Here is a 26,365-nt window from a genome sequence, read left to right as displayed (position 1 = left end):
TTCTCTAAATCAATAAAAACCATGTAGAGGTCTTTTCCATTCACCCTAAACTTTTCAATCAGTTGCTTAAGTAGAAAAAGGCCTCGATATTTAATCTCCCTGGCATAAAACCGGACTAATTTTCTAATGCATTTGTTTCACGTTTTAGTCGTTGCTCTACCACTCTCTCCCACCGCTTTATAATGTAGCTCATAAGTTTGATCCATCAATAGTTCGTAAAAGTTTGTGTCCCATTTGTTCATATAAATAGGTGCGGCAATACTTTTTCTCCATTTATTTGACATTTTCTTTATTCTCAACACCTTGTTGAACAAGTTGGTGAGCCAACATATGCCAATCTCCCCCATGCACTTCTAAACCTTTATCGGGATGGCATCTGGTCCTAAAGCCTTTTCTATCTTTATCTTTCCCAAAACGTCTTTTGCTTCGAATATCTTAATCCTGCGAATGTAATTATGACTTTCGCCCTCATTTATGTCAAAGGTTCATTGTAATATTGTGTTCCCATTATGTTTGTTATTTAACAAATTTTAAAAGTGAATTCTCCACAGTTTGTTGACCTTGTCATCTTTCACCAGGATCCTTTGATCCTCACTTTTAATCTTCTTCCTAATTTCGTTCTTATAATCTTGCACCCCATATTAATGCCATGACGATACCCATTAGGAACTCCAACAATGATCTACTCCCACCAAATTAGACTCCCACAGGAAAAAAAAGGAAACTAACTAAAACCCTCATCCTAGTAAATAAGAATTTGACCACCTTTTCCCATGACAATAAATGAAACCCAATTTAACCCTTACACTATAATTCCCAAAAGTTAATGCTAATAAAACGAATAAATAAGTCCAAACTTCCACTTGAATTTCTCCAAAATAAATCAGCGTGATTCTTGAGCCACACCAGTCATGAGAAATCTCACCCTCGGGGTTTTGCTATTGCACCATCATCCTCCCTTAGCTGATGGTGAAGTCCCATGACTCCATGCAATAGTTCTTTGTGAGGCATGAGGCTGAACACTCTGGTGTGTCTATCATAGTTATCCATTTGGAATATATAATTGGCAAAGCGCTGCTGACTGAGAGTTCAACGTTGAATACCCTCACTCAAGAAGCAGCGTTGCTTCCCACACTGAAGAAGTTCGAGTCTGATCTAAGAAATGTTCTCCCAAGTGCAATCTCTCAATTCTTGTTCTTAGAAGAAAAAAATAGCCAACTAAGTTACAGTCATCAAATATTTCCTTGCAAATAAGTAGGCACTATCTGGATCCGCAATTTGCAGCATATAATGTAGTGCTTGGTGCTCCTCATTAGGTCCCCTACTATGTGATGTAGGACTTCAGAAATGAGAACATCGATGGAAGGCATGACTGCCAGCATAGTTGCATGAATGGGCGAATGTTGTGCATGATTGTGAAACTACTGGGACACACGTCATCACTGATTTTACTACCCAATTCAAGGATTTGTTGAATGCTTTGATAGCGGCATCGAGGCCTACTGAACATCTCACTGTAGATGCAAGGAAGAAAGGAAGTAGCTCATAAACCACACAAATCATTGGCAAATTCCAATTGTCAATTTCAGCAGGGGCATAGAGAGCACTGAAGACCCCAGCTAAGTAAACAACATGACAAACACCAACACCTGCACCTCTCACATGACCATTAGCCGCATAGCGAGTATTGAGTCCATTGGAACTCTCAGTAAATTTCAATATGGATCAGGAAAAAGATGGAGTACTTCTCTAAAACAAGTACTGTTTCGTAAAGGTTCAATTGCTAGGATCAAAGAAACGACCCACACCATTTGATTCCTCCAAATTTGGTACATGCAAAAAGCTCGAACTTCTGGGTTTATAGTGCATGGTAAGAACAATCTCATTTGATTCAATACCCGCTTGAGGTCTTAAATTCATCTTGAGAGCATGGTCTCGCTTTACATGTTCGAGAATGACAAGAGTTGCGGATGCCAAAAAGAAGCTAGCAAAAGTCAGCTTACTTATTGTCAAAGCCCAAAGCCATGAATTTCCAAAGAAAATTTAGAGTTCTTCCTCCATGATTATGGACAACACGAGGTCCTATCTGAAATTCCCATCTAAAAGCACCTCGGTCTTGCCACCATGCAGTCCTCAAGGAACTAGACCTGACACAGACTGCAGTAAAAGAATACCCCATGGAATCATTTGAACCTAAGCCCCACTTAACACCTATGAACTCGAACACCGAAGACTGAATGTCTTAAGTTCAAGAAAGAGCACATGTTGATAACAACAGGGAAAGCCAAACTACTTGATGTAAGGTCATGGCAGATCTTAAGAGAAATGATTTTTATATCACTTCCTTGTTTGAAAGTCCACTCTACAACCTCACAAGATTATTCACCTCTGTATTTCATAGAATCAAACATCATGTTTGCAATAGGAAGCTTGTCAACTTTGCGGAGGGGTGGTATGAATGCATTGGCAATGCAAAGATTATTACTGAATCCACATCTTAGAGCTTTCGTACGTGTGTCCTTAATGGCTTTTGTACTCTCCATACCTGCGGTGTGTACTCTGATGCAAATACACCAGCAAGAGGAGAATGGAAAAATCCAAATCCATGGATCTCTGTCTCCATAAAACATTGTGACCCATTATCAAAGAAACTCGAGAAAATTCGACCACGGATTTTGAGGTTGACTAAGATAAGTCCCATGTTCAACATATAGTCTCTTTTAATTCGAACATGGTAAGTTGCAGTTGAAGCTCTCCACTTAAAACACAGAAGTAGCCCAGCCTGCCTCTCCAGCATGGAAGAAAATATTACCGAGTTTTAGGTGGACATTGTCTTCATCGACGTCACCAGCAAGAAACCAAGCTGAAAATGCCATTAGTTCCTTGTTGTGGACAAGACATTGAGAGAACAACATCCTCTTAAAATTTTTTTTTCTACTCCTTGAACTCCAACGAGTAGTAAAAAATTGAACTTTTCACAAACTCAGTATCCTCGTAACAGTTCTCGCTACGGATCAGGTGAGACTATAGTTACCCGAATCGCCTATGAGGGTAACGATACCGTTTTGGAATCTCGATTAGGCGTTTCCTCGGGCGAAAGTCGATTCTAAAAGAAAGGAATCACGTTTCCATTTTTTGCAGAATGTGATTCCACTTAGTTTAGGAATCTCGATTCTTGGATTGCTGGAATGAAGATTCCATATCGAGGACTTTATGATTCTTAGCTACACTAGAATGCGATTCTGCTTGTGAGAAACATTGATTCCAAATTTTTGAATTGAGAATCCATGTTGTTTGGATTTCCATATCGCAAACATCATTATTCCTTGCTACACAATAATGCGATTCTACTAATGCTAAACGTTGATTCAAAGTATTAAGGAATTGCGAATCCATGTTGGCAGGAAGCAATGTGAGCATAGGGAGAGCAGAAACCCTTCGATGTGTGCTCAATCATGAGTGAGCGCCACATGTATGAGAACGTGAGAGAATTTGAAGTTCTTGCATTGCAATAAAATCAAAATTTAAAATATGAGTAATATGTAAGCATAAGGAGAGCAGAAACCCTTCGATGTGTGTTCAATCATGAGTGAGCGCGACATATATGAGAGCGTGAGAGAATTTGAAGTTGTTGCTCACTGCAATAAAATCAAAATTTAAAATATAAGTAATATGTTAAATTTTTTATTTTCTTATTTACTAATTTCCATCCTTTATTCCATGTTACTGTTTAAGAACTCTTACCAATAATAACTGATACTAAAAAATATGTTACTTCAAATTTAATAATGTTTGGTAAATGGTGTGGGTACTAAACTTCTAATGTAATAATGTTTAATATATGATTGACACCGTCATTTCTTCAAGTTGAATAAGAGGATAAAAATTCTTTTCTTTAAGTAAAATAAGAAGATAATAAGAATATGAGCGAAGTGCCATGTGTGGTGTTTTAGGTTAAATTAATTTTTAAATATCAGAGAAATTGACTAAAAATTGAATAACTTAATTTTCAAAAGTCAAAAGACTCAAAACTACATTTAACAAAGACGGATTACTATGTCATGTACTTATTTTATAGTTCAAGGAAAGGAGATCATGGGAGTTTGCTCGTGTTCTCACTCCTTGTATGTCGTTGACTAGCTCCAGACCTTGCAGGCATAATAAGGTTATCGGTAGACCGAGTCCATTGTATGGGATTGTCCACAAAGATATCATAAAGGTTGACATTAGTACTGGGAGTCTTGGACTGAGTATATATAGATCAAAATTCGATGTTGTAGTAATGGGTAAATTTATATATTTTTTGAACACTTCTCTCATATAGCGGAGGGAATTGGTTCGCAATTCTAGTAAGGGGATAATCTTGATTCCAATATGGGGAGAATCACTATTCCAGAATGATGAGAATGTTAATTTGAAGTTGATGGGGACAACGATTATAGAATTTTAGGAATCACGATTCCATATTTTTAGGAATCATGATTCCAGCAATCATCGAAACAAGTGGGGTCATGTGTGATTCCATATAGGTATGAAACGCGATTCCAACATGAAGGGACATCGATTCCTAACTTTTTGAATCGTGATTCCGAAATAGTGAGAATCATTTTTTTGAAATCCGAATCGTATAGACAACGATTCGTAGATTTCGAAACTTCTGATTCCGTGATTCCAGAAATGATTCAGAATCACAGACGTTTCCAACAACTATAGGTGGGACTACCAATCTATGACTTGTTGATTTTGGAAACTAATTAAAGCCTTAAAGGTAAATATATTTCCTCCGTGGTCAGCCTTGGAGAGGGTTTGATAACATTCAAGGAAATCAACTTTAATAATTGGTTCAAACTCTCTTTCCTTGGATCTTCTTTTATCACGATTATGATCATGTATACCCCCCCTCTTCCCTATCCATGCCGCCATGCCAATCACATTGGCCTCAGGGTGGGCAGTTGTCCGAACCTTTTTCATGTTCGTGCTCCTGGTGATGCCATCGCCCATCGAACCCATCTAGATGATCAGACACGCCCTTAGCTCGCTCCCACATAGACTCGGGCTCTGTTTCCAATCTATATAAAACCCTCATGATTTAGATCCAACCATGGTGTTCTGTTAACCTTAGGGGCAAGTTGTTGCAGATCTTGCTCATGCAGCACTTATGTAACCATCTTGGTCAAGTTGTCAATTTTCTTGTGTGCTCAAATCACATTGGTATTCCTACTGTGGGATTTTCTTGCGCACTCGGGTCAGATCGGCGTTCTTACTTCCACGACCTCCACAACCAGCCTATTATCACTGATCGTCTGCTAATCCTTCTCTAATACTACTTGATATGGAAAGGAGCCTGGGAAACGAAATTCAGCCGTCTTTTGATCTTAGAATGCACACAAATCAGCAACAAAAAGGAAAGAAATATAGTTGTAAATGAATCCAAGTAGAAGAAGATGCTCTTTTCTTCTTTATTGAAAATGTTCTTCACAAAAAAAAAAAAACTGCGTCTAAGCATGCAAGGGAACGTCCCTCCTAAATACAAACTTAAAAGAAAATTTAACTTCCAAATCTCTCTCTACCCACATACTAGCACTCCACTTATCCCCTCATGCACTTCCTGCCAATCCTCTTAAATAAGTCCAAACCCCCCACAAAAATTTCTCCAAAATAAGTTTCAGCGTAATTCTTGAACATGGTAGTGTGATTTGTACCAATTTTCCAAGAGAAATGATGTTGACGACATGAGACAAGTAGTTAGCTAAAGAATCTCTTAGATTTTGGTGGCTATGAAATATGGGGTCTCAATATATGATGCTTTTAGTTGCAGAGAAAGTTTCAATCTATGATTCTTTTTGTTGCAGAAAAAGTTGTTTCTATAAGAAACTCCAAGATCATATTTATTCTTTAGATTTTGGCCCTCTTTTTGTGTTTCATTTTATTTTATTTTATTTTCGGTTGGGGGGGGGGGGGGGAGTAGTTGGGTTTGGTTTTGAGAAGGCAGGCGTAGTGAGTAGTGAATTTGTTACCTGTTGGGCCTTATGAGCTGGGTTCTGGTAAAAACACTAGAGGGGAAACACATTAATAAGAAACATTTCGGATTCCGTGAAGTCTTATGACATGTTGAGTCTATTCATTCATGTGATACATGTTGAGTCAATAAGCAGTTGTAAGGTGATACATTAATGTGAACATCTTGTGCGAATCACTATATCTTGTCATCTGTTTTGCAAGTTATATAAATCAGTTGGCAGTAAAATATATCAGTGCATTAATCCTTTTGTGCAAGTCATATGTACTGGCATGTGGAAGTGCTTCTGTAGTATCCACCTTTCAGGTCCTACATTTTTGTCCATGTTATGTCAATAAATTGTATATATCTTCCCCTTCATCTAGGTTTCCTTCATCTGGCTAACAAATGCTATTTACAGGTAACAGCTGTAGGATTAAATACTGAATGGGGTCTATTGATGGCTAGTATTTCAGAGGACAGTGGCGAAGAAACTCCTTTGCAGGTTCCATGCCAAAAAATTAAGTTCTTATTTTTCCTAAAGATTATGTGTTTTCCTTCCAATGATTGCAGTAATTAAATAACTGCTTCATGCAGGTACGCTTGAATGGTGTTGCTACTTTGATTGGTGCGATTGGAATTTCTGTAGCCGTTCTTGTTCTAGGTATCCTTTTGGTTAGGTAAATTCATGCCTTTAATGCTGTAAATGCTTTATCGGTTGACAATGATTTTTTGAATATTCCTGATAAATTTTATCTCTGCTTTTAGATACTTCACGGGAAATACAAAGGACCCTGGTGGTGCTGTTCAGTTCATAAAGGGAAAGACAAAAACTAGCACTATCCTCGACGATTGTGTCAAAATATTTGCAATTGCAGTACGTAATCTCATTTTTTGAACTTGTTGACATCTATAATCATATATTGGCTCTGCGACTAAAGAATCACCATATCTCAATTTCAGGTCACTATCGTTGTTGTAGCTGTTCCTGAAGGGCTTCCACTGGCAGTTACCTTAACGTAAGTTTGGTTTCTTTTTTTCTTATGGGTATATTAGTGCTTCCATGATGATTTTGCTAGGAAAGTCTTTCATCTTTGTTTTCTTTGTTTCATGCAATTTGATAACAGATTAGCATATTCTATGAGAAAGATGATGGCAGACAAGGCCTTGGTGAGATTCTTATTTTGAGTTGTTCTGCTGTATATGGAGGTATTATTTGGGTGTTTTCTTTACTGAGAGTAGTGTTATCACAGGTTCGGAGGCTCTCAGCCTGTGAAACTATGGGCTCTGCTACAACAATATGTAGTGACAAAACAGGAACGCTGACCTTAAATCAGGTTAACTCAAGTGAAATTTTCTTTCTAAACAGAAAATATGTCACCTGATTTTGTACTTTGAGTTTCTTGAGAACCCCTTTCAGTTGCGTGTTGCTTCATGTTCAGCCATACTTCGTTGCTGCAGATGACTGTCGTTGAGGCATTTGTTGGTGGGGCGATGGTACATCCACCAGAAAACACTGAGAAGATGTCTCCAAAGGTAGCTTCTCTAATAACTGAAGGCATAGCTCAGAATACTACAGGCAGCGTCTTTATTCCGGAGGTAAAATGCTCTGCACATGGTGTTAGGATGTTGTGTATGTCTACTGCTGGTAGCAAATGGCCTATAACATCTAGGATAGTAGGTTAGTCTCGTCCATTTTTGCTGGTCTCTATGTTGAAGAGGTATAGTTCTGTGAATTGCTCATCAACCAAACAATTTATGCCCATGATCAAACTCTAAACATACTATCACACATGGATGAATGTGTGTGTGTGCATACCTGCATTTTATATATTGCATTTTGTGTGTCGTATATCTACTTGTCTATGTGTGGCCATTCACATGTGCTGTCTGTACCCATGTGCATGTGTATGTGCATGCTCCGCATATTTGCACGTGTACTTGTTCATGTTCGCTGTATGTGCAACTATGCATGCTCACACTGAGTTACTTTTACTCTTCGACATATCTAATTGGGTTTGCTAACTTCTGAAACAAATTAATTTTTTATTTTAAGGGAGGCAGAGCTCCAGATGTCACTGGTTCACCAACTGAGAGGGCTATCCTCTCCTGGGGTCTGCAGGTTTGTTGCCCTCCTACTACCATTGCAGAAGACAATCCAATTAAGCCATGGAAAAGCCATAGTCCACTGGGTCACCATTATCGTCTCAAATGGACTGTGATGAGAACTGAGTGAACCCTCTGAACTAGGACAGGTTCCCAATGGGAGGTTCCACTCTCGCTCCTCAACTGTAAATCATGTTATAGTGATGAGCTTACAAACTGTGATTTCTCCATGGTCCATTAGACTACAACTGTCCAATATACTTCGTCGTTATTATTCTTTTGGTCTCTGACTGTTGATGTTGATTATCTGGACTTCTTTTCAGCTCAGAATGGATTTTGATGTCTTGCGATCTATTTCTTCAGTTCTCCATGTCTTCACCTTCAATTCAGAGAAAAAACGGGGAGGTGTTGCAATCAAGCTGGTAATGATTTTTTATTACCAATTGTTTCTTTCATGTGATTGATGAGTCTTTGTGGGTACTGAAAGGGGGTTGATAATTTTCATGCTGTTCTTGGAACCAAGGATTTAATATGTTCTCTTCACCTTACAACCGGTGTTATCAAATGCTAATGAAGACTCGATCGATCGGGGTCCGATGCGCTATGTTCAATGCAGGCGCATCATCTCTGACGCAGTCAATAAATTAAATTTTTTAAAAAATATAAGTATGCATAGAATAACATGAATATGTGATTTATATGATAGTAGGCTGGTGAATGTAGTACTTATCTCAAATATATCTCTTGTTGTAGTTGTAGCTTGATAAAAAACTACAGAGTATGCTAAAAGATTTCATGCTCCCATGGGAACATGCTCTCCATTTACTCCCTTGGGTAGAAGCCACTCCAGGAGGAATTTTAAGATCCAAACTTTTGGGGATTTAACCTCTTCATAGACTCGCAATCATCAAAATCACTTCCCCACTAATTAGAATCGGCCACTTGAATCCTGGTCTGCCATTCTGCAACCTCTTCATAGACTAAAAGGAAGAAAAATTTCGAATTGCACTCTCTATGCACTTGAAAAGAATAGTATCGCAAGATTGAATAGGGACTATCCAATTTTTTGAGGGTGAGATCTAACTGTTGAAGAACTTAAAATTAAAATTTTATCTTTTGAAAATAATCATCTAGTTATTCTTATATAGTTTCCAAAATTTAATAGTCAAAAATTCCTCCCAAGTAGTTCTTTTGCCCAAGGGAGTAATGGACAATATGCAGGTGGGAATACGGTATATTCCTTCCTCTAATTGTCTAATGCCAAAGGATTTCATATTCCCATGGGAATATTCACTATCCATCTACCCTTGGGCAAAACTCATGCTAGCAATATTTTTTAGATCCCAGACCTTGGGGATATAATCTCTAGAATTCAATGACCTTCCTCAAAAAGAAAAAGAATCACCTTGCACTTTTTATGTGCCTAAAAAAATGTCGTTCCAATTTTTGGAGTGGAAGTTCTAGATGTTCAAGATCTCAATATCTAAATTTTTTATTTGAAAATAATCCTCTGGTGATATTTAGATGGATCCCAAAATTTTGAATAAAAAAATTCTGTTGCTTGAGGGAGTTGTTGTACAGTATGCTCCTGAGGGAGCATGTTATATGCTCTCTAATACAATTCAATAAACATATCAACGAAGTAATTCATTCCATTCATTAAATTAAATGAAACATATACCAATTTACCATGTGACCAACCAAGAACTTAGAAACTATATTAGCATTTGGCAAGTACTAGCAAGTATGGTAGTGCTACATTGTAGAATCTATCACAAGTACATAACATCTGAACAAAAAGTTCATGACATATAAAATAGAGATAATAAATGTAATCAATATCTCGATTCTCAATCATACAAGTCATATGATCCATCATATGCGCATCTCCAACATCCAAAGCCGAGGTTGTAGAGCTAAAACGATTCAAATGATAGACTAAAGGATCCACTAGTGTTTTTGGAAACTTTGGAACCGAGGAAAAGATTTATGGGTCGTTTGAATACTTGACTGTACAAACTTTGGTTCGAGTTGTCTGGTAGGAAAAGCTGTTTGGTGATTTTTCTCTCATTAAATTCAAATTATTACTAAGCAAAAAAGTACCTCGAAACCTATCTCAAAGTACAAAAAAAAAGAAGAAAAAAAGAAGAAGAAAGAAAACAACTTGCATTATGAATCACATGACTATTATGAATCACATGACTATGCAGAAGCAAACATCTACTCATTTGGGATGCAAGCTGCATGTCAACTTCTCTCTCTCTCACTTATTATTATTTGTTAAATAATAGTATTATTATTATAGTTATTATTTTCATGTATCATCTTAGTGTATTATTTGGTTGTAATATAATGTAATAGAATATAGTAAATGATATTTATTGGTTTACTTATTTATGAATATATATGATATATATTATTCCATATTGTAGACAATAACAATGATGAGAATACCTACGTACCATAAAATAAATGTATATTAATGAACACACCAATCAACGAATAAATAATGAAAGTCACCACTTTAAATCTACTATATATAATACGCCACATGGTTTGGCAACCATGTGGTGCACAAGAAATATACTGGAAGCTTTTGACGGTAGGGTCTTGTAGGTTTGTGTTTTATACAATAGTGTACTTTAATTTAAGCAAAAATAAGATCATTATACACTAAGTTGATTTTATGTTTCCTCAAAGTGCATGATCCCTCATCCAAAAAATCTATGTAGGCTTTTTAGAACACAAATTTCAACTTTTTCTTTCTTTCTTTTTCCCTAAAAACTGGTCATATGCGTCAATCAAGAGTAGACCCCAAATTTTAGGTCTAGTATCATGCTATTAAATAAGTTCTTTTTCCAAGGGACTAGGTGTATACTGTGTTTCTAAGGGAACATATGACAATATTTTTACCCCATTGGGGGGTACCTTGGCTGGACAAGAGGCATGTATGATCATCATAAGGATTAATTTTTTATTTTTTTTCCAAAACAACCACTACCAATATACTTTTCTTTATTAATTCAATTAAATATTTATTAGTTACATATATTTTACATTATTGAGGGAAAAAATTTATGAGGTTGCGGCTCTAAACAATCAAATTAAGGTGCACCTAAAAAATTCACTAGAAGAGGTTGTTTCGATGTCGAAAGACCCTCAAATCGATCATCTTGATCTTGAGATGTATAACCATTACAAAGATTTTTGCGACTGAAAAATCATCATTTGACACTATTTAGAAGTACCCCTTTGATTGTTTAGGCCCTCAATCTTATACAAACCACACCCATTATTAAAAGGAGTACCTCACTAAAAAACTTAAATTTATATAATGAAATAATAAGTTTTACATTTATATTATTTGTCAATATTTGTTTTAAAAGCTATAAATTTGAGGAAAAATTGCATAAAACCCCCAAAGATGGTCTTTCTAAGCAATTTACCCCCAACCTAACTTTTCCTAGCAACTTTTCCCCCAAAACCATGTTTCTTAGCAAATACCCCACCAAGTAAAAAAAAAAAAAAAAAGAAACTAAAATACCCCTCCCTTACCTCACACGTTGACCATGGTTGTGCGACACTTCACCATGGTGTTTCGGCATTTGGAAGAGGCATTCAGGCACTTAAGTCACTATTTTTGGAACAGTTCAACATTTCACCATGACAATCCGACACTTGGAACGGTCCGGCAGTTCACTGTGATGGTCTGACACTTCACCATGGCGGTCTGGCGTTTGGAAGAGGCGGTCCAACATTTTAAGTCACTGATTTGGAACGGTCAAAGACTTCACCATGGCGGTCCGGCGTTTGGAAGAGGCGGTCCGACACTTAAGTCACTGATTTGGAATGCTCAAACACTTCACCATGGCGGCCCGGAGTTCGGAAGAGGCGGTCTGGCACTTATGTCACTGGAGTGTGCGGTCCAGCATTTGGAAGAGGTGGTCCGGCGATTGTCACTGGAGTAACGGTCGTTTCGGCGTTTTACAAGTGTGGTTTGGCATTTGTTTCTGGATTATTGAGCGGTCCAACATTTGTAAGCTACGGTCTGGCAAAATTGTGTCTAGAATAGGTAGCTTGGCAGTGTATAGTTCCAGTCTGACAGAATGGATGGGTCCGACAAGATACAACCGTGGTTCGGCGTTTCCTTTCATTGGGATCTGAAAATGATTTGTTATGTATGGGGAAGGGTATTTTCGTCAAAAAAATGATTTTTTTGTATTGGCGGGGTATTTTCTATAAAACTTGATTTTTTGGGAAAAATATGCTAAGAAAAATTAGGATGGGGTAAAGTGCCTAGAAAGTCTACTTTTGGGGGTTTTAAGCAATTTTCGCTAAATTTTATATAGAGGGTGAAAGTTTTGAAAATTTGAATCATATTAAGAATAATTTTTAATTATCATAAATTTTAAAATGTCAAATTTTCAAAAATCTAATATTTATTTCTAGTAAAATTACATGAGGTTGTCTACAAAGAGAGACCATTTATCTTTTGTACATGGAGGTCACAATTATTCCCACTCGATGTCAAACTGGATGGCTTGGGATGAGTCATGAAGTTCGAGAATGTTTTTTTGGAACTTTGTGTCTGTTCAATGACACCCTTACAACCACCTAATTGGATAATTAAGGGATGAGAATGATTGTGACCTTCATGTGCAAAGGATTAATGGTCTCTTTGTAGACAATCCCAAATTATATTATAAAACATTTGTAAGTATATCAAATACTTATGTCAAAAATGTTTGTCCAACTTTTTAGACTTTTGAAAGAGTACAAGAATTTAGTAAACAATTAAACTATGAATATCTCATTGGCAATAATTGTTTAGTGGCATAGTATTTTTAGTATAAAAAAACCAATTCAGCTTATGTGATAGAGGTCAATAACTGAGGCTAATTTCCTATTTAGGCAACTAATTGAGAAATTTAGGGCGAAGGGAAAAGACCTCCACATGGTTTTTTATTGATCTAGAGAAAGCTTATAATAGAGTACTTCGAGATTTGATTTGATGGGTGTTGGAAAAGAAAGGAGTCTCCAGACACTACATCGACTTGGTGAGAGATATGTATCATAGAGTGCTGAATAGTGTACGAACTAGTGGGGAGACGAGTGAGTTTCCGGTGACAATAGATCTACATTAGGTGTTAGCATTGAGCATGTACCTCTTTGTCTTAATTATGGGTGACTTAACTAGGCACCTACAAAATAAGGTACCGTGGTGCTTGTTGTTCGCAGATGACATAGTTTTGAAGTTTGATCGATGAGACCTGAAACGACGTCAACACAAAGCTAGAACTTTGGAGGGATGCTCTAGAATCAAAAGATTTTAAAAATAGCCAGACTAAAACAAAATACATGGAATGCAAGTTTAGTAATAATAGGAGTAGAGATGAGATAGTAGTTAAAGATTGATAGCCAAGAAATACCAAGAAGAGCTCACTGTCGATATCTTGGGTCGATAATCCAAAAAAATGGGGAGATTGAGGTAGATGTCGCACATAGAATAGGAACTGGATGGGCGAAGTGGAGATGTGCAACCGAAATTTTTTGTGATCGTCACATACCAATATAGTTGAAGGGCTAGTTCTATAGGACAGCTGTGAGACCAGCTTTACTCTATGGTATGCAATGTTGGGCGGTCAAAAAACAATATACCCATAGAATGAGTGTAGAGGAAATGAGCATATTGAGATGGATGAGTGGCAAGGCAAAAAGGGATAGAATTCGAAATGAATATATTCAGAATAATTTTGGTGTGGCACCAATAGACGATAAGATGAGAGAGAGTAGACCTAGGTGGGTTGGCCATGTATGGCGTGAACCAAGTACAATAACTGTTAGGAGGTGCGAGTTAGTTCAAGTGGAAGACTCAAAAATATTAAGGGATAGCCTAAAAGGACACGGTTGGAAGTAGTGAGAAACTATATGGAAACTTATGGCCGCATTGAGGGTATGACCCTTAGTAGAGCATAGTAGCGGACCAGGATTCGTTTAGCCGATCCGAATTAATTAGGAAAAGGCTTTGACGATGATGATATTATTTTTCTCCTAAAAGAATTTAGAAATTTAGTTTACATAAAAGCAACTAACTTCTAAGTTCACGCACGAAAAAAAATTTATTGTGATGAAGAGTAAAAATGAATAAACTCAAGTATATACAATAAGTAAGATGATAAATATGCTTTGGTGAAAGTTTCACTATGTTTGTGATTAAACCATTTCATCAATCATATAGATTTACGCATCATGGTTTTCAAAACCATGCATTAGAAAAGTACATTTTATAATTTCATATACTTTGGTCTTTGTTTATTTTCGATAATAATGTTATGAGTTCACTTGGCATAAAAATACTAGCTTTTTTAGATAATTTTTTTTTAAAAAAATTGAAGGGCTACCTTTTTTGGGTAACCTTAAACAAAATTGAAGAGAGATAACAAGGAAACATAGAGCAAAAAGTGAGAAATGAAAAAAATTCCATAGGTTAGTTCATTGGGGTATTACCACTGAAGTGAGAAAACGAAAAAAAGAAGAGAGAAGGATGATTTTTTGAGAGAGAGCAATTGAATTCTCTTTTTGCAATTAGCTACGTATTAGTTGACATTGAAAATTTCAAAGTTGCATTATAAAACATTAACAAAAATACATGAAATGTTTATATTGAAAATGCACAGAAATTTCTTAACAATAACAATGTGGCAGTATATTATTTATGAAAACAGTGCGCATCTTGAACATGCAAGGCACGTTCTATTGCTAGTTACAAATAATATGCATACATATATGTAGATTAATCATATCATCAACATCAAAATAATATATAACAGTATAATTATAATAATAAAGAATATCAATGACATTATTGGAAATTATTATAGTAATTAACAAAACAATAACATGTATCAATAATGCTTATTATAGTAATTGAATAACATGCACAATATTAAATATTAAATATATATATATATATATATATATATATATATATATATATATTATGAGTAGTAACAATAATAGAAATATATTATTATTTTCTGTAGATAATATTAAATAATATATCTGCAAACCCACGTTATACTAACAGATGACCTAAATCTTAATGCTCCTGCTTGTGGCATTTATGCGATGTGTAGTTGGTCAGTTAGCTGCATATGCGGGCACATTGTGCTTAATACGATGTGCCCACATATGCTAGAGATGGGCCGCAAATGGGGACACATTGCTAAATCCCACATGCGCAAGGGTGGCCATGTGCCTCAGGGTGCCTGCACAATGTGTTATGCTTCTGCATTTGATAACACTGCTTATGTCTACTTTCAATTATATAATAAATTAATAGGGCCTTTGTTGGGCCTCTTTGGATGATGATTAATCTTATGTAAGCTATGTTATCTAAAATTAATATGTTCTATGATATCTAAAATTAAAATATTCTGCATGATATTATTCTAATGGCTGTTTAGTATGTACTTTGTATTCTGTACAATATTATTTAATTATTTTACTCTTTAATGTTTTTCAGCTATTTCTAATTATTTCTAGCTAAAAACGTTGATTTTGAACAAATTTCTTTTGAGTGAAGTAAAACTAGCTTTACAAAAAGAGAAACTTATATATAAAACTGTCTATAAGTTTTATCTCAGGATAATTTATTAGGGACTCTACCGAACAATGGTTAAATCATTATCAGGATTAGTTTTTATTTAAACAATGAATCACCAGTGATAATCAGTACATCCAAACAAGCCCATAATGTATTCATTTTGCAACTGTAGTGGCTTGTACAGATTCCCAGTTAGTAGGGAACATGCTCAAGATATTATGTCTAGATAGTCGTTAACGCACTATATAGTCATTGGTGCACAAAAACTTGCTCTTCTAAGACCTTTCGAAATGCAAGGGAAAGAGGGTTTGCCAAAAATCTTCACACCATGCACATCATCTATTGACTTGGCTTGTTGTTATGTGAGCACTGGAAAAAACGTTTCAACATATAAAATCCTAGATCCAAGCTACATGTTCTATGTTTAAGCCTTTTCGCTATCTCCAATCTCTTGAATCTAGCTAGAGCAGAAACACAGGTTAAAAAGAACCTTCCCCAACACCCCATTAAGGGGAAGTATTGAACCTCTTCATCCGAAAATGTGGAAATAAATCTAAGAGGATACTTCTGGGTTATATTTTGTTCAAAGAAACAGTTGGCAAGTGGCTTTCATCTTGCTGTATTAATTCAGGTTGATACTGTAAATAGATATTCCTGCTGGCCATGCTAATGACAGCCTTAGGTCAAAAGTCAAAGTTCAAAGGTTTGGGCTTGGGACAGGAGTGCTGGAACCCTGTGGGAACTCATTCTGATAAAAAATAATTAATCAAAACAATAAACAAGGCAAATGATAAACGAGGAGAAATATTAATTAGAAACAAGAACAACAGACAAAACCTTTTAGGGTTAAAAGCCTGTGTTTCTGAAGTGATTGCAAGTGCATGGCTTAGTCTTGCATATCACATCTTCTTTTTAGAGTGCTGTCCTTGCTTTCTTTGGTATTGGTTGTTATATCTATTCTTTTACATCAATGGTTGGTGTAACATGATATGCTTGATACTTATTTTATTGATTTTACATGCTAATTTGTTTTTCTTCCTTTCTCATTTCCAGTCAGAATCTGAAGTCCATATACATTGGAAAGGAGCTGCAGAAATAATCTTGGCTTCCTGCACTCAATGGCTTGACAAAGATGGAGTAGAACATCGAATGGATGGTGATAAGGTTGAAAAATTCTGGTATTAAAATTGTGTTCTGTGGTGATGAAAATGAAGATCTGATGTCTAATCATGTCCTTTTATTTGCAGATAGCGGAGTTTCAGAAAGCTATTGACGAGATGGCGGCAGCTAGTTTGCGTTGTGTTGCGTTTGCATATAGGGTATGTAATGTCGAAGGGGTTCCACAGGGTGAAGAAGAGTTGGAGCAGTGGGCGATGCCCGAGGATGACCTTGTTTTATTAGCAATTGTAGGGATCAAGGTAGGACCTTGTCTTCCTATTTGTGTTTAAATCAACATAAGATTCCTTGCATATACATGAAGGTATATGGATGCTCACATTTATGCATGAATGTGAATTTGCATGGGTGTGCTGGCTTTTTCTTTAGTCACAATTTGTGCGTGCATGTGTGTTTACAGTAATTTGTATTTGTATGTGTTGTATTTGTACATGTTCATGAGTATGTACAGATATTTAAGCATATGTCTGTAATTTTGTAGGATATAAATATTTGAATGTGCATCTTTTCTTGTGTTTGTATGTATTTTAGCAAGTTAAAGAAATCAGTAAGTCTTCAGAGTAGGTGGCAACGCATCTCGGGAGCTATCCAATTTGCACACTAGCATCTCTTATGATAGAGACAGACCTTCCCCCCCTCCCACCTGTCCTCCTCCTCTTCCGTCGAGCCGGCCTTGCCTTTCAGCTAGTCCCTGAGGCGCTCTCCTAGATGCACCTTCATCTTCAAAATCCACACCGGATGAAAGTCCGTGTTTGGAACATCAGGGGCCTCGGCCAGTCCCAGAAACACAGGGCGGTTAGAGAGTTAAGCCTCCAATATTCGCCTTCCATGCTAGCAATCCTGGAATCCAAACTGCTCTCCCCTTCCCTCCCCCAAATCTTTCAAGTCTGGGGCCGTCAATGGGAATTACTCGAAGCCGTTGGGGCCTCAGTAGGAATCTGGGTCATTTAGGACGTGACTCTCCACTCCCTCTCGTCATCTAGGGTAGCAGACTTCTCTGTCACTGTCGCCGTCACTAGAGTATCCAACGGCCTCAATGGAAGTTTTCAGCTGTCTATGGTCCCAATTCCTCGACCCTTTGGGACCCAACTGTGGAACGAACTGGATGAGATCCCTCCCCCCCCCCCCTGGGTGCCTTGGTAGGGACTTTAACATCACTAGGTGGTCACACAAGAGACTCAAACGGTCGTATCTCCCCAGGAATGTTGGACTTCTCCGACTTCATTTCACTGAATGATCTACTCGATATTCCCCTTCAAGGGGCCATTTTCACGTGGTTCCATCATGCATCCTCCCCATCCTTATCCAAACTAGACAGATTCCTTATTAGACCAGGCTGGGATGAGGTTTTCCTTGGTTCTCATGCCCTGGCCCTTCCAAAAAACGCCTCTGACCATAAGCCTATTGTCTTAGATACCCAGCATCTAACCAGAGGGCCCTCCCCCTTCCATTTCGAATTAGCATGGCTCAAGGAACCTAATTTCTTATCCCTCATTCCTTCTTGGTGGGCCTCTTTTGCCCCCACGGTCCAAGGTTGGGCTGGCTTCTGCTTGCAGCGTAAATTGCAGATGCTCAGGAACTCCCTCAAGAGCTCTAGCTGCCAGCTTCCAGGTAACTTTCTAGGCCAAAAGGCTGTCCTTCTCCATTCACTCCAACAGTGGGACCAGCTTGAGGAGAGCATAATGCTTTCCCCCGATGAGAGCCTCTTGAGAACTCAAACTAGAATCGATTCTCAGGCTTTACTCCACAAAGGGGAAATCTTCTGGCACCAACGGTCCGGAGTCAAGTGGCTCAAATGTAGTGACCAAAACACTGCCTTTTTCCTCAAGATAGCCAACTGCCGTGGATGGGATAACATTATCTCATAGATCAAAGTAGGGAACCGAATCTTGGATAGCCTCCCCTCATTGAACAAGCTATCCTTGACTTTTTCAGGGAGCTCTCTGGGCCCCCTCTAGTCCTATGTCTATAATTGCTGGTTTATCCTTCCAATCTATTCCCCTGGACATTGCTGCCAGCATAGAATGTCCTTTCTCCGAGGATGAGACTCTCTCAGCCATTAAGTCTCTTGCCTAAACCGATCCCTGGGACCTGATGGCTTCTCGGTTGTCTCTTTAGTACTTTTTGGGACACCCTCAGACCTGATATCCTTGCCTTTTTCTCTGAGTTCCATGACCAGACCGTCATCCATAAGGTCATGAATGCAACAGTCATCACTTTGATCCCTAAGGTGGAAGGGGCCTAGGAGTTAAAATATTTTTGCCCTATATGCCTCATCAACAGCTTGTTCAAGATACTTTCCAAGGTCCTTTCTCTTTGGCTTAGGGAAGTCTTACACTGTATCATATCCCATAGCCAGGTGGCTTTTGTAAAATATTGCAAAATTCTCGATGGAGTTTTTATTGCACACGAATGCATCTACTCGAGATACTGGTCCAAAACCCTTGGTGTGATCATCAAGCTCGATTGGGAGAAGGCTTATGATGATGTGGAATGAGCCATCTTGGTTGTAACCCTCGGAATGGACTTTAACGAGAGGTGAAGGAAATGGATTCACAGCTGCATATCCAAGCCAACCTTCCCAATCCTTATCAATGGCTCCTTCGCAGGTTTCTTCAGCTCCTCCGGAGGGCTCAAACAAGGAGATTGTCTTTCCCCGTTCTTCACAGTTGTAGCTGATATTTTCAGCAAATCCATTGCAAGGTTGTATGTGAGGGGCTTCTGAAGGGTTTCAAAACCAGGCATCTTGGCACTGTAATCTCTCACCTACAATACGCAGATGACACCATGTTATTCTTCCTTGCCTGCATCTAGCAAATCGATATCCTCCTTTCCTTAAACTATTCGAGTTGGCCACCGGTTTTAGGATAAACATGGACCAAACCCAGTTGCTGGGCGTTCTCACAAATGACCATATCATTTCCCAACTAGCAGACATGTAAAGTGGACAGTCTCCCCTCTACTTATCTAGGCTTACCCCTGTGCATAGGCAAGCCCAAAAAACGCCTTTGGAGCCACTTGGTCAACAAATTGGAGAGTAAGCTGGCAGGGTGGAAAGGCAGGTTCCTTTCCTCAGCGGGTAGACTCACTCTCATCAAGGTCACCCTTGCTAATTTCTTGATATTCTAAATGTCCTTGTTTCGTCCTCCAATGTGGTCGGGCTAGAACAGCTCATGAGAAACTTTCTTTGTTTGGGCGTGGATGGGACCAAAATGTTCCACCTCATTTCTTGGGACAGAGTCTGCCATTCAAACACTAGGACAGTTTAGGCATCCGAATTATAAAGCTGAATAATATCGCCTCCTTCGTAAGTGGTGGTGGTGCATGGCCACTCTGGATAATCAACTTTCGCAAGTGGTCGTATGCTGTAAGTTCTGTGGCAATGGGTCTAACTGGACCTATAGCTTCCCTACCCCTAACATTACCTTCGAGTATTTGGAGATCCATCTCCTGAAGTCTTGCATTTTTTATCACCAACATTTGCTTTCACCCCTGGGAAGGCAACATGATCAAATTTTGGTCAAATACTTGGCTTGACAACACCTGCTAATGGTCTGCTACCTGAGATTGTTTCTTCTGTGCAGGAATCCTTTGGCCTCGGTGGCAGACCAACTTGAGCACACAGGTTCAGCCAGGAGTTGGAACCCAAATTTTAGAAGTCTCCTTGTGGTGAGTGAAGTTGAAGAATTCCTGAATTTAGCCACCCTTCTTCACTCCATCACCTTCCCCATTCATGGTCAAGACTCAATCATCTAGTCCCCAGACTCCTTGGGCCCCTTCTCGGTTTCATCCTTCTACCAGGTCCTCCAACAACCACCCATCTCATCTGAACCCTCTCGGTCTTTGTACTCCAAAACTTAGCTCACCCTTATACCCTCAAAGATCTGATTCTTTACGTGCACGTCTTTGTCTGATAGAGCATTAACCATTGACCAGCTTCAAAAAAGAGGCTACCGCTCCCAAACCACTGTATCATGTTTCTGGCAGAGGAAGAAACCAACGAGCACCTTTTCCACCACTGCACTGTAGCCCAAGCTCTTTGAGCAGCCCTTCTCCAATGCATCGAATTGACCTGGGTAACACCTCTCTCGGTTGCTCAGCTCTTCACCTCCCTACACCGAGCCCCTTGGTGTAAATCTGGAATCCTCCTTTGGAGAGCTTCTGTGGTCGTGAATCTGTGGGTGATTTGGACGGAAAGAAACAATTAGGACCTTCTGAGGCTTCAAAGTCTCTATCGAGGACATCAAGAACAGGGTCCTTTCATCAGTCATTTTCTGGGCTACCAATCACAAATATTTCAAGCATTCATCCTATGCAGATTTCCTCCAAAACTGGCAGGCTTTTCGTTATCTAAAGTCGGTTACCATCTCTCGTTCCTCTTTGTGGAGACTACCTGAGTCTGGTCTGGTCAAACTCAATTTTCACGGGAGCTCGTTGGGTAACCCCGGCCCGGCCGGAATTGGGGGCATCTTTAGTGGCCACCTTTGTCGCACTCTCCTCTCTTTCTCCCTTCCAATTGGGCAGGCCGAGTCAACAACGGTTGATGCCGATGTTCTCCTAGTAGGTCTCAAGAGCTTCAATCCAGCTTGGAGCCCCATTTTGATCATAGATGGCGACTCCAAGAATGTCATTTCCTGGGCTTTGGATCTCACTCCTTGCCTTGGAGATTGCTTTATATCTTTTTGATGAAATTGCCCGTATTTGCAGGGATATACACGTCTTATGGAAGGATATCTGGCACGAGGCGAACTCGGTCGCAGACAACCTCCCTGGAGAAGGAGCCTGTATGAGCAGTCCTTTGGGAACAGCCCAAGAAGCTCTCTGATCTAATGTCCCAAATGCTTGGCCCACCCTTTTTGTAGCTCTGTTCATATCATGCTATATAGCATTTTTTGAGTGCCCCAATTTTTTTGTTACAGTGGGCATGTGTAATTTTGTATAGTGCAGCCACGCTGTGGTCTGCATTTTGTAATCTCTCTTTATCTTAAGACGCTGTTAACTTTATCAAAAAAATAGAAGAAGAAGAAATTCGTGAGTCTTAAAACTAAAGAAAAAATAATTTGAGAGATTTAGAGAAATTACTTAAGACTTCAGCCATGCCTTATCTTTTCATCATAAACTTGGCAGTTGGCTGAGCCAACTCAGGCAAATGTGAGTTTCTAAACCATGTTCCATGCATACACAAACATACACTTAACAGTTTGCATTTATCTAAACAAGATCTATTTCATTCACTATTTTTCTCTCTTGTAATTCTTGTTTTATGTTAGCTGAACTTAACGTTGATTCTGTTTGGTTTACTTCTTTTTGTTGAAACAATTTCTAATGGAAAGAATCTTGCATACAATGTGTAGGATCCATGTCGGCCAGGTGTGATTGAAGCTGTGAGGCTGTGCCAACGTGCTGGTGTAAAGGTAATTGCTGGCTAACCTTTTTTTCTGGTGAGATTTCACTCTCTCAGTTGTCTGGTAGTCAGGAATTGATATGGTTTAACGGCCATTCCAATAGAAACTGTTTTTATTGCAGAGAAGGGCAACTATTTTTTTTTTTCTTATTTTACCTGTAGTTTTTTCTTTTCTCCTTATTTTATGGATATTCTTTCATAATCTATTAGTGTAATTAGAGATTTTTGTTTCCATATACCTTGATTTGTTTTTTAATTTCATTAATCCTTACATTTATTGGTTTCATTCATTATCTGTTTTCATTCCTTATTTCTTAAGCACTTTAGACTAAAGCAACATGCACCTTGTGTTTTAACAGGTGCGCATGGTCACTGGAGATAATATTCAAACAGCAAAAGCAATTGCATTGGAGAGTGGGATACTCGACACCGGAATGCCATGTGAACCACCATACATAATTGAGGGAAAAGCATTTCGTAGCTATGATGAAAAAGGCAGGGAGCAAATTGCACCAAAAATAACTGTATGCTATAGACATCTTTTATGGAGTCTTTATTTAGTTATTTCGTGGTGGTTTGGTTTTGTTCACTTTGCACTATTGCAGGACGTGACCACATGCTTGTGCTTGTTTTTTATATGCAGGTTATGGGTAGATCTTCTCCTAATGACAAACTTCTACTTGTGCAAGCTTTGCGAAAGAGGGGGCATGTTGTTGCTGTAACGGGAGATGGTACTAATGATGCTCCTGCTTTGCATGAGGTTTGAACTTTGTCAGTTTTTACTAGATAATTCTGCATACTTTTCTCTGTACCAGTCTGCTGTTTTAAATGGTAGCTTACTACATGTTGTAACCTGAACTTTAGGCAGATATAGGTCTTTCAATGGGTATTCAAGGAACTGAAGTTGCAAAAGAAAGCTCAGATATTATCATTCTAGATGACAATTTTTCATCTGTTGTGAAGGTTAGTATGGGGTCCTGAGCATGTGAAGATCTCCTCTTTATTTTACAAATAGCAGTGTGAGTAATAGATTTTCTCTTCTTGCTGTGTTTATCAGGTTGTTCGTTGGGGGCGTTCAGTATATGCAAATATTCAGAAGTTTATTCAGTTCCAGCTCACCGTCAATGTTGCAGCCCTTGTTATAAACTTTGTTGCTGCTGTTTCATCAGGAAATGTCCCTCTTAATGTGGTGCAGGTTAGTATTTTGGCTAACTCAACTGTTTTATTTTGCTTAGTTTTGTTATATCATTTATTAATGTATTTATCTGTTGCTTGATTTTTTATTTTGGTTTCTATCATAGCTTCTTTGGGTTAATCTTATCATGGATACTCTTGGAGCCCTTGCATTGGCCACTGAACCACCAACAGATCACCTTATGGTTAGAGCTCCAGTTGGTCGAAGGTGAGAGAAGCTTTAATTTCGGAGTAGTGGATGTAGAAGGTTATTTTTGGTAGATCCGTTTTAAATAACTTTATGTACTATTAAGAGAGACATTACCTTCTCTGAAGCAACAAGGGTTAAGCAAGTGGAATGAAGGTCCCAATCAATGGTCAACTCCTCTATACTACTATGACATTCTAGTTAGAGAGCTAGCACTCTCAGTGGACCATATTAATCACCCTCTCTCTAGCCATTATCATGTACATTTTAAGGGAGTGATATGAAGTAACTGTTTGCCCATTTCCTTGATTCTTTTTTAAATGGTGAGAGCCCAACATGACTCAATAGTCAATATTCAATATTCAATTATACACCGTCTTACTGCTTCCAGGATCTCAGCTACTTTAAATGGTGGTGAGAAGTTTTTTGTAGTTCCTACTCTTGACCATTTTTTTGTGTGAGATGTTTTTGTCTTAACATGAATAGTTGTCATTCTTATCCTGTCTTCTCAGGGAACCTCTAATTACAAATGTCATGTGGAGAAACTTAACTGGCCAGGTGCAGTTTCAATTTCCGTGTTTTCTTATTTTTCTCAACTTCTATTTGGGCTGAGTTTCGTTGTGTAATATTTCAGCACAACAATTTGGACTTTTTATTTTTTGTTTATGGTGTTTAGGCTTTGTATCAAGTGGCTGTTCTGCTAATCCTCCACTTTGATGGTACAAGTATCTTACGGCTGAAGAGCAGACCCAGGGCAGAAGCTGATAAAGTGAAAAACACCGTTATTTTCAACGCATTTGTCTTTTGCCAAGTAAGTTATAGGGTCTTGCTGGTAATGAGAGAATTATTTTCTATTTGTAAAGGTTTTGTAGAAAGAGTTTTTTCTCCATGTAGTTTCTTGTGCAAGTCGTGATTATCCTATTACCGGTGTCCTTTCTTTTGCAATATTTGCTTTATATTTGGTTTTCCTTTGTACATAGTTTAGTAATTGGACGCCTGCATAAATGATGATCATTGTATGATGGTTCAGTTTGTTACTTTGTTTCAGGTTAACCCCCCATTTTATGCGTATTAAGTTTTAATTTTTCTTTTCCTTTTTTGTTAATTTTCCTAGGGGATAATGCGTTTAACCTTCTGATTTGCAGGTGTTCAATGAATTTAATGCTAGGAAGCCGGATGAGCTGAACATCTTTGAGGGGGTGTTAAAAAATAAATTATTTATGGGGATTGTGAGTTTCACAGTGGTTCTTCAGGTAAGATCACTTCTCTTTGTTTTAGTTTTTCCATAATGTTTTTGGGTTTTTGCGCTAGAAATCTATATCCATTATATGTCCGACTCCAAAGGGATGTCCAGCATCCATTTCCAATGACATGCAGTGGAGATTACCAGTGGCGAGGGCCATGGTGACATTCACCCAGTTACTGTTATTCGCCACTGTCCTTCACATGAATGAATGGTGGATAGTTCCTGTGAAGTATGTATAATGTTCTTCCATGGCATATGGTCTACTTTCTATTTGTTCTGTTTGTGGTTCAACACGAGCAATCACGCTCAAATATTCTGCTCCAGATTTTGATCATTGAGGTCCTTGGAAAGTTCACTTCTACTGTCAGACTTTCTTGGTATTATTGGCTCATCTGTCTTGCGATCGGCCTCCTTAGGTATGTTGTGTTTCTAATTGATGGTTGGCCCTTTATATTGAATTTCTTCTTCAATTCTTGTTGGAATTTAGTGATTTCTTAATGATTACTTGATTTGTCATGGCTTGATCAATTTACCATATGCTTTCTGTGAATATTAATTAGTGAGACATGGTTTCCGCAAATGTGCATGGGAATTCTTCTTCACTCTCAAAAAAATTCTTATCCGTATGGAAAATGGTTGAATCTTAAAGTTTTTGGATATGATGAAAAAACTCATTGAAGTTCTAAATCCCGAATCTTCTAATGCTCTTTTGGGGGCCGCAAAAAAGAAAATTTCAGCCCGAGTTTTTTTCTTCTTATTTTCTTAGGTTTGTTAAGAGAGTGAAGCTGCCATTGCTTTTTGAGAAAAATAACATGAAGTTCATTTTACCTGCCATGACTTCCAATGAGCGTTCTCGCATGTATGTCTGCAAAAGTTAACAATGGATGGTTCTTGAATAGTTCCTCTCTCTCTCTCTCTCTCTCTCTCTCTCTCTTTTTCTCTCCCCTCGTATACAACTAAGTCGGTATCATTTCTTCCTTAGTTGGCCCCTGGCTTTCATTATAAAGGTGATTCCAGTTCCTGCAAGACCAATTGGGGAGTATATTCGCAAGAAGCAACACACTCCGCTAGATGCGCTTTCACCATCATCTGGTATTCATTCTTGTGATGCCTAACCTTTCACAGTTCTCTAATTTAAGGATGATAGAGAAATTTATAAAAAATAACTATGAGATGAACTTATCTAACAATTGAATTTTTTTGTTCAATTTCAAAAATCTCATAAAAGTACATTGATCATATGTTACAATAGTTGATATTTTAGGTGTATTTTGATAAGTTTTTCTTGATTATAAGAACAATTTTTATCTAGGGACAATGATATCTACCTCCTTCCCCCAAATTTCCATCCCTATTAGCCCCTTGAGTTCATCAAAATCCCATGTACCCCCTCAAGTTTAAAACTTTGAGACTATTTGTCCCCGCAATTATGTTATTCTTTGTTCTTT

The 26,365-nt window shown here is 38.1% G+C and overlaps 1 protein-coding gene and 1 long non-coding RNA gene across 15 annotated transcripts in view; both read left to right on the top strand.

Annotated features, from left to right (window-relative positions):
* Positions 1-26,365, top strand: part of ACA10 (autoinhibited Ca(2+)-ATPase 10) — a 37,677-nt gene that overhangs the window by 10,097 nt on the left and 1,215 nt on the right. For 4 of the 14 annotated variants that reach the window (XM_088853115.1, XM_011625582.3, XM_088853116.1 and 1 more), the window contains 22 exons: positions 6,420-6,503; positions 6,596-6,678; positions 6,767-6,875; positions 6,962-7,017; positions 7,126-7,168; positions 7,252-7,335; positions 7,460-7,597; positions 8,055-8,120; positions 8,428-8,526; positions 16,764-16,874; positions 16,958-17,128; positions 22,241-22,300; positions 22,650-22,814; positions 22,934-23,050; positions 23,155-23,253; positions 23,348-23,485; positions 23,592-23,692; positions 24,184-24,229; positions 24,348-24,482; positions 24,817-24,924; positions 25,242-25,333; positions 25,900-26,009. In XM_088853115.1, the coding sequence (XP_088709241.1) occupies positions 6,420-6,503; positions 6,596-6,678; positions 6,767-6,875; positions 6,962-7,017; positions 7,126-7,168; positions 7,252-7,335; positions 7,460-7,597; positions 8,055-8,120; positions 8,428-8,526; positions 16,764-16,874; positions 16,958-17,128; positions 22,241-22,300; positions 22,650-22,814; positions 22,934-23,050; positions 23,155-23,253; positions 23,348-23,485; positions 23,592-23,692; positions 24,184-24,229; positions 24,348-24,482; positions 24,817-24,924; positions 25,242-25,333; positions 25,900-26,009 (2,215 nt within the window). Of the gene's footprint in view, positions 1-6,419; positions 6,504-6,595; positions 6,679-6,766; positions 6,876-6,961; positions 7,018-7,125; positions 7,169-7,251; positions 7,336-7,459; positions 7,598-8,054; positions 8,121-8,427; positions 8,527-11,753; positions 14,566-16,763; positions 16,875-16,957; positions 17,129-22,240; positions 22,301-22,649; positions 22,815-22,933; positions 23,051-23,154; positions 23,254-23,347; positions 23,486-23,591; positions 23,693-24,183; positions 24,230-24,347; positions 24,483-24,816; positions 24,925-25,241; positions 25,334-25,899; positions 26,010-26,365 lie in introns of those variants that run through there. The other 10 variants (XR_016045446.1, XR_016045447.1, XR_016045444.1 and 7 more) reach the window with 5 other exon arrangements.
* Positions 20,471-21,979, top strand: LOC148779640 (uncharacterized). Its single transcript, XR_016045448.1, has 2 exons — positions 20,471-21,446; positions 21,594-21,979. It is a non-coding gene; the product is annotated as an uncharacterized LOC148779640 (long non-coding RNA).

This window comes from Amborella trichopoda, chromosome 12 (assembly GCF_054954075.1).
Source record: "Amborella trichopoda isolate Santa Cruz 75 chromosome 12, AtrichopodaSantaCruz75HAP2 v2.0, whole genome shotgun sequence".
In the NCBI taxonomy this organism is placed as follows: domain Eukaryota; kingdom Viridiplantae; phylum Streptophyta; class Magnoliopsida; order Amborellales; family Amborellaceae; genus Amborella; species Amborella trichopoda.
This window is presented reverse-complemented; position numbering and strand designations above follow the sequence as displayed.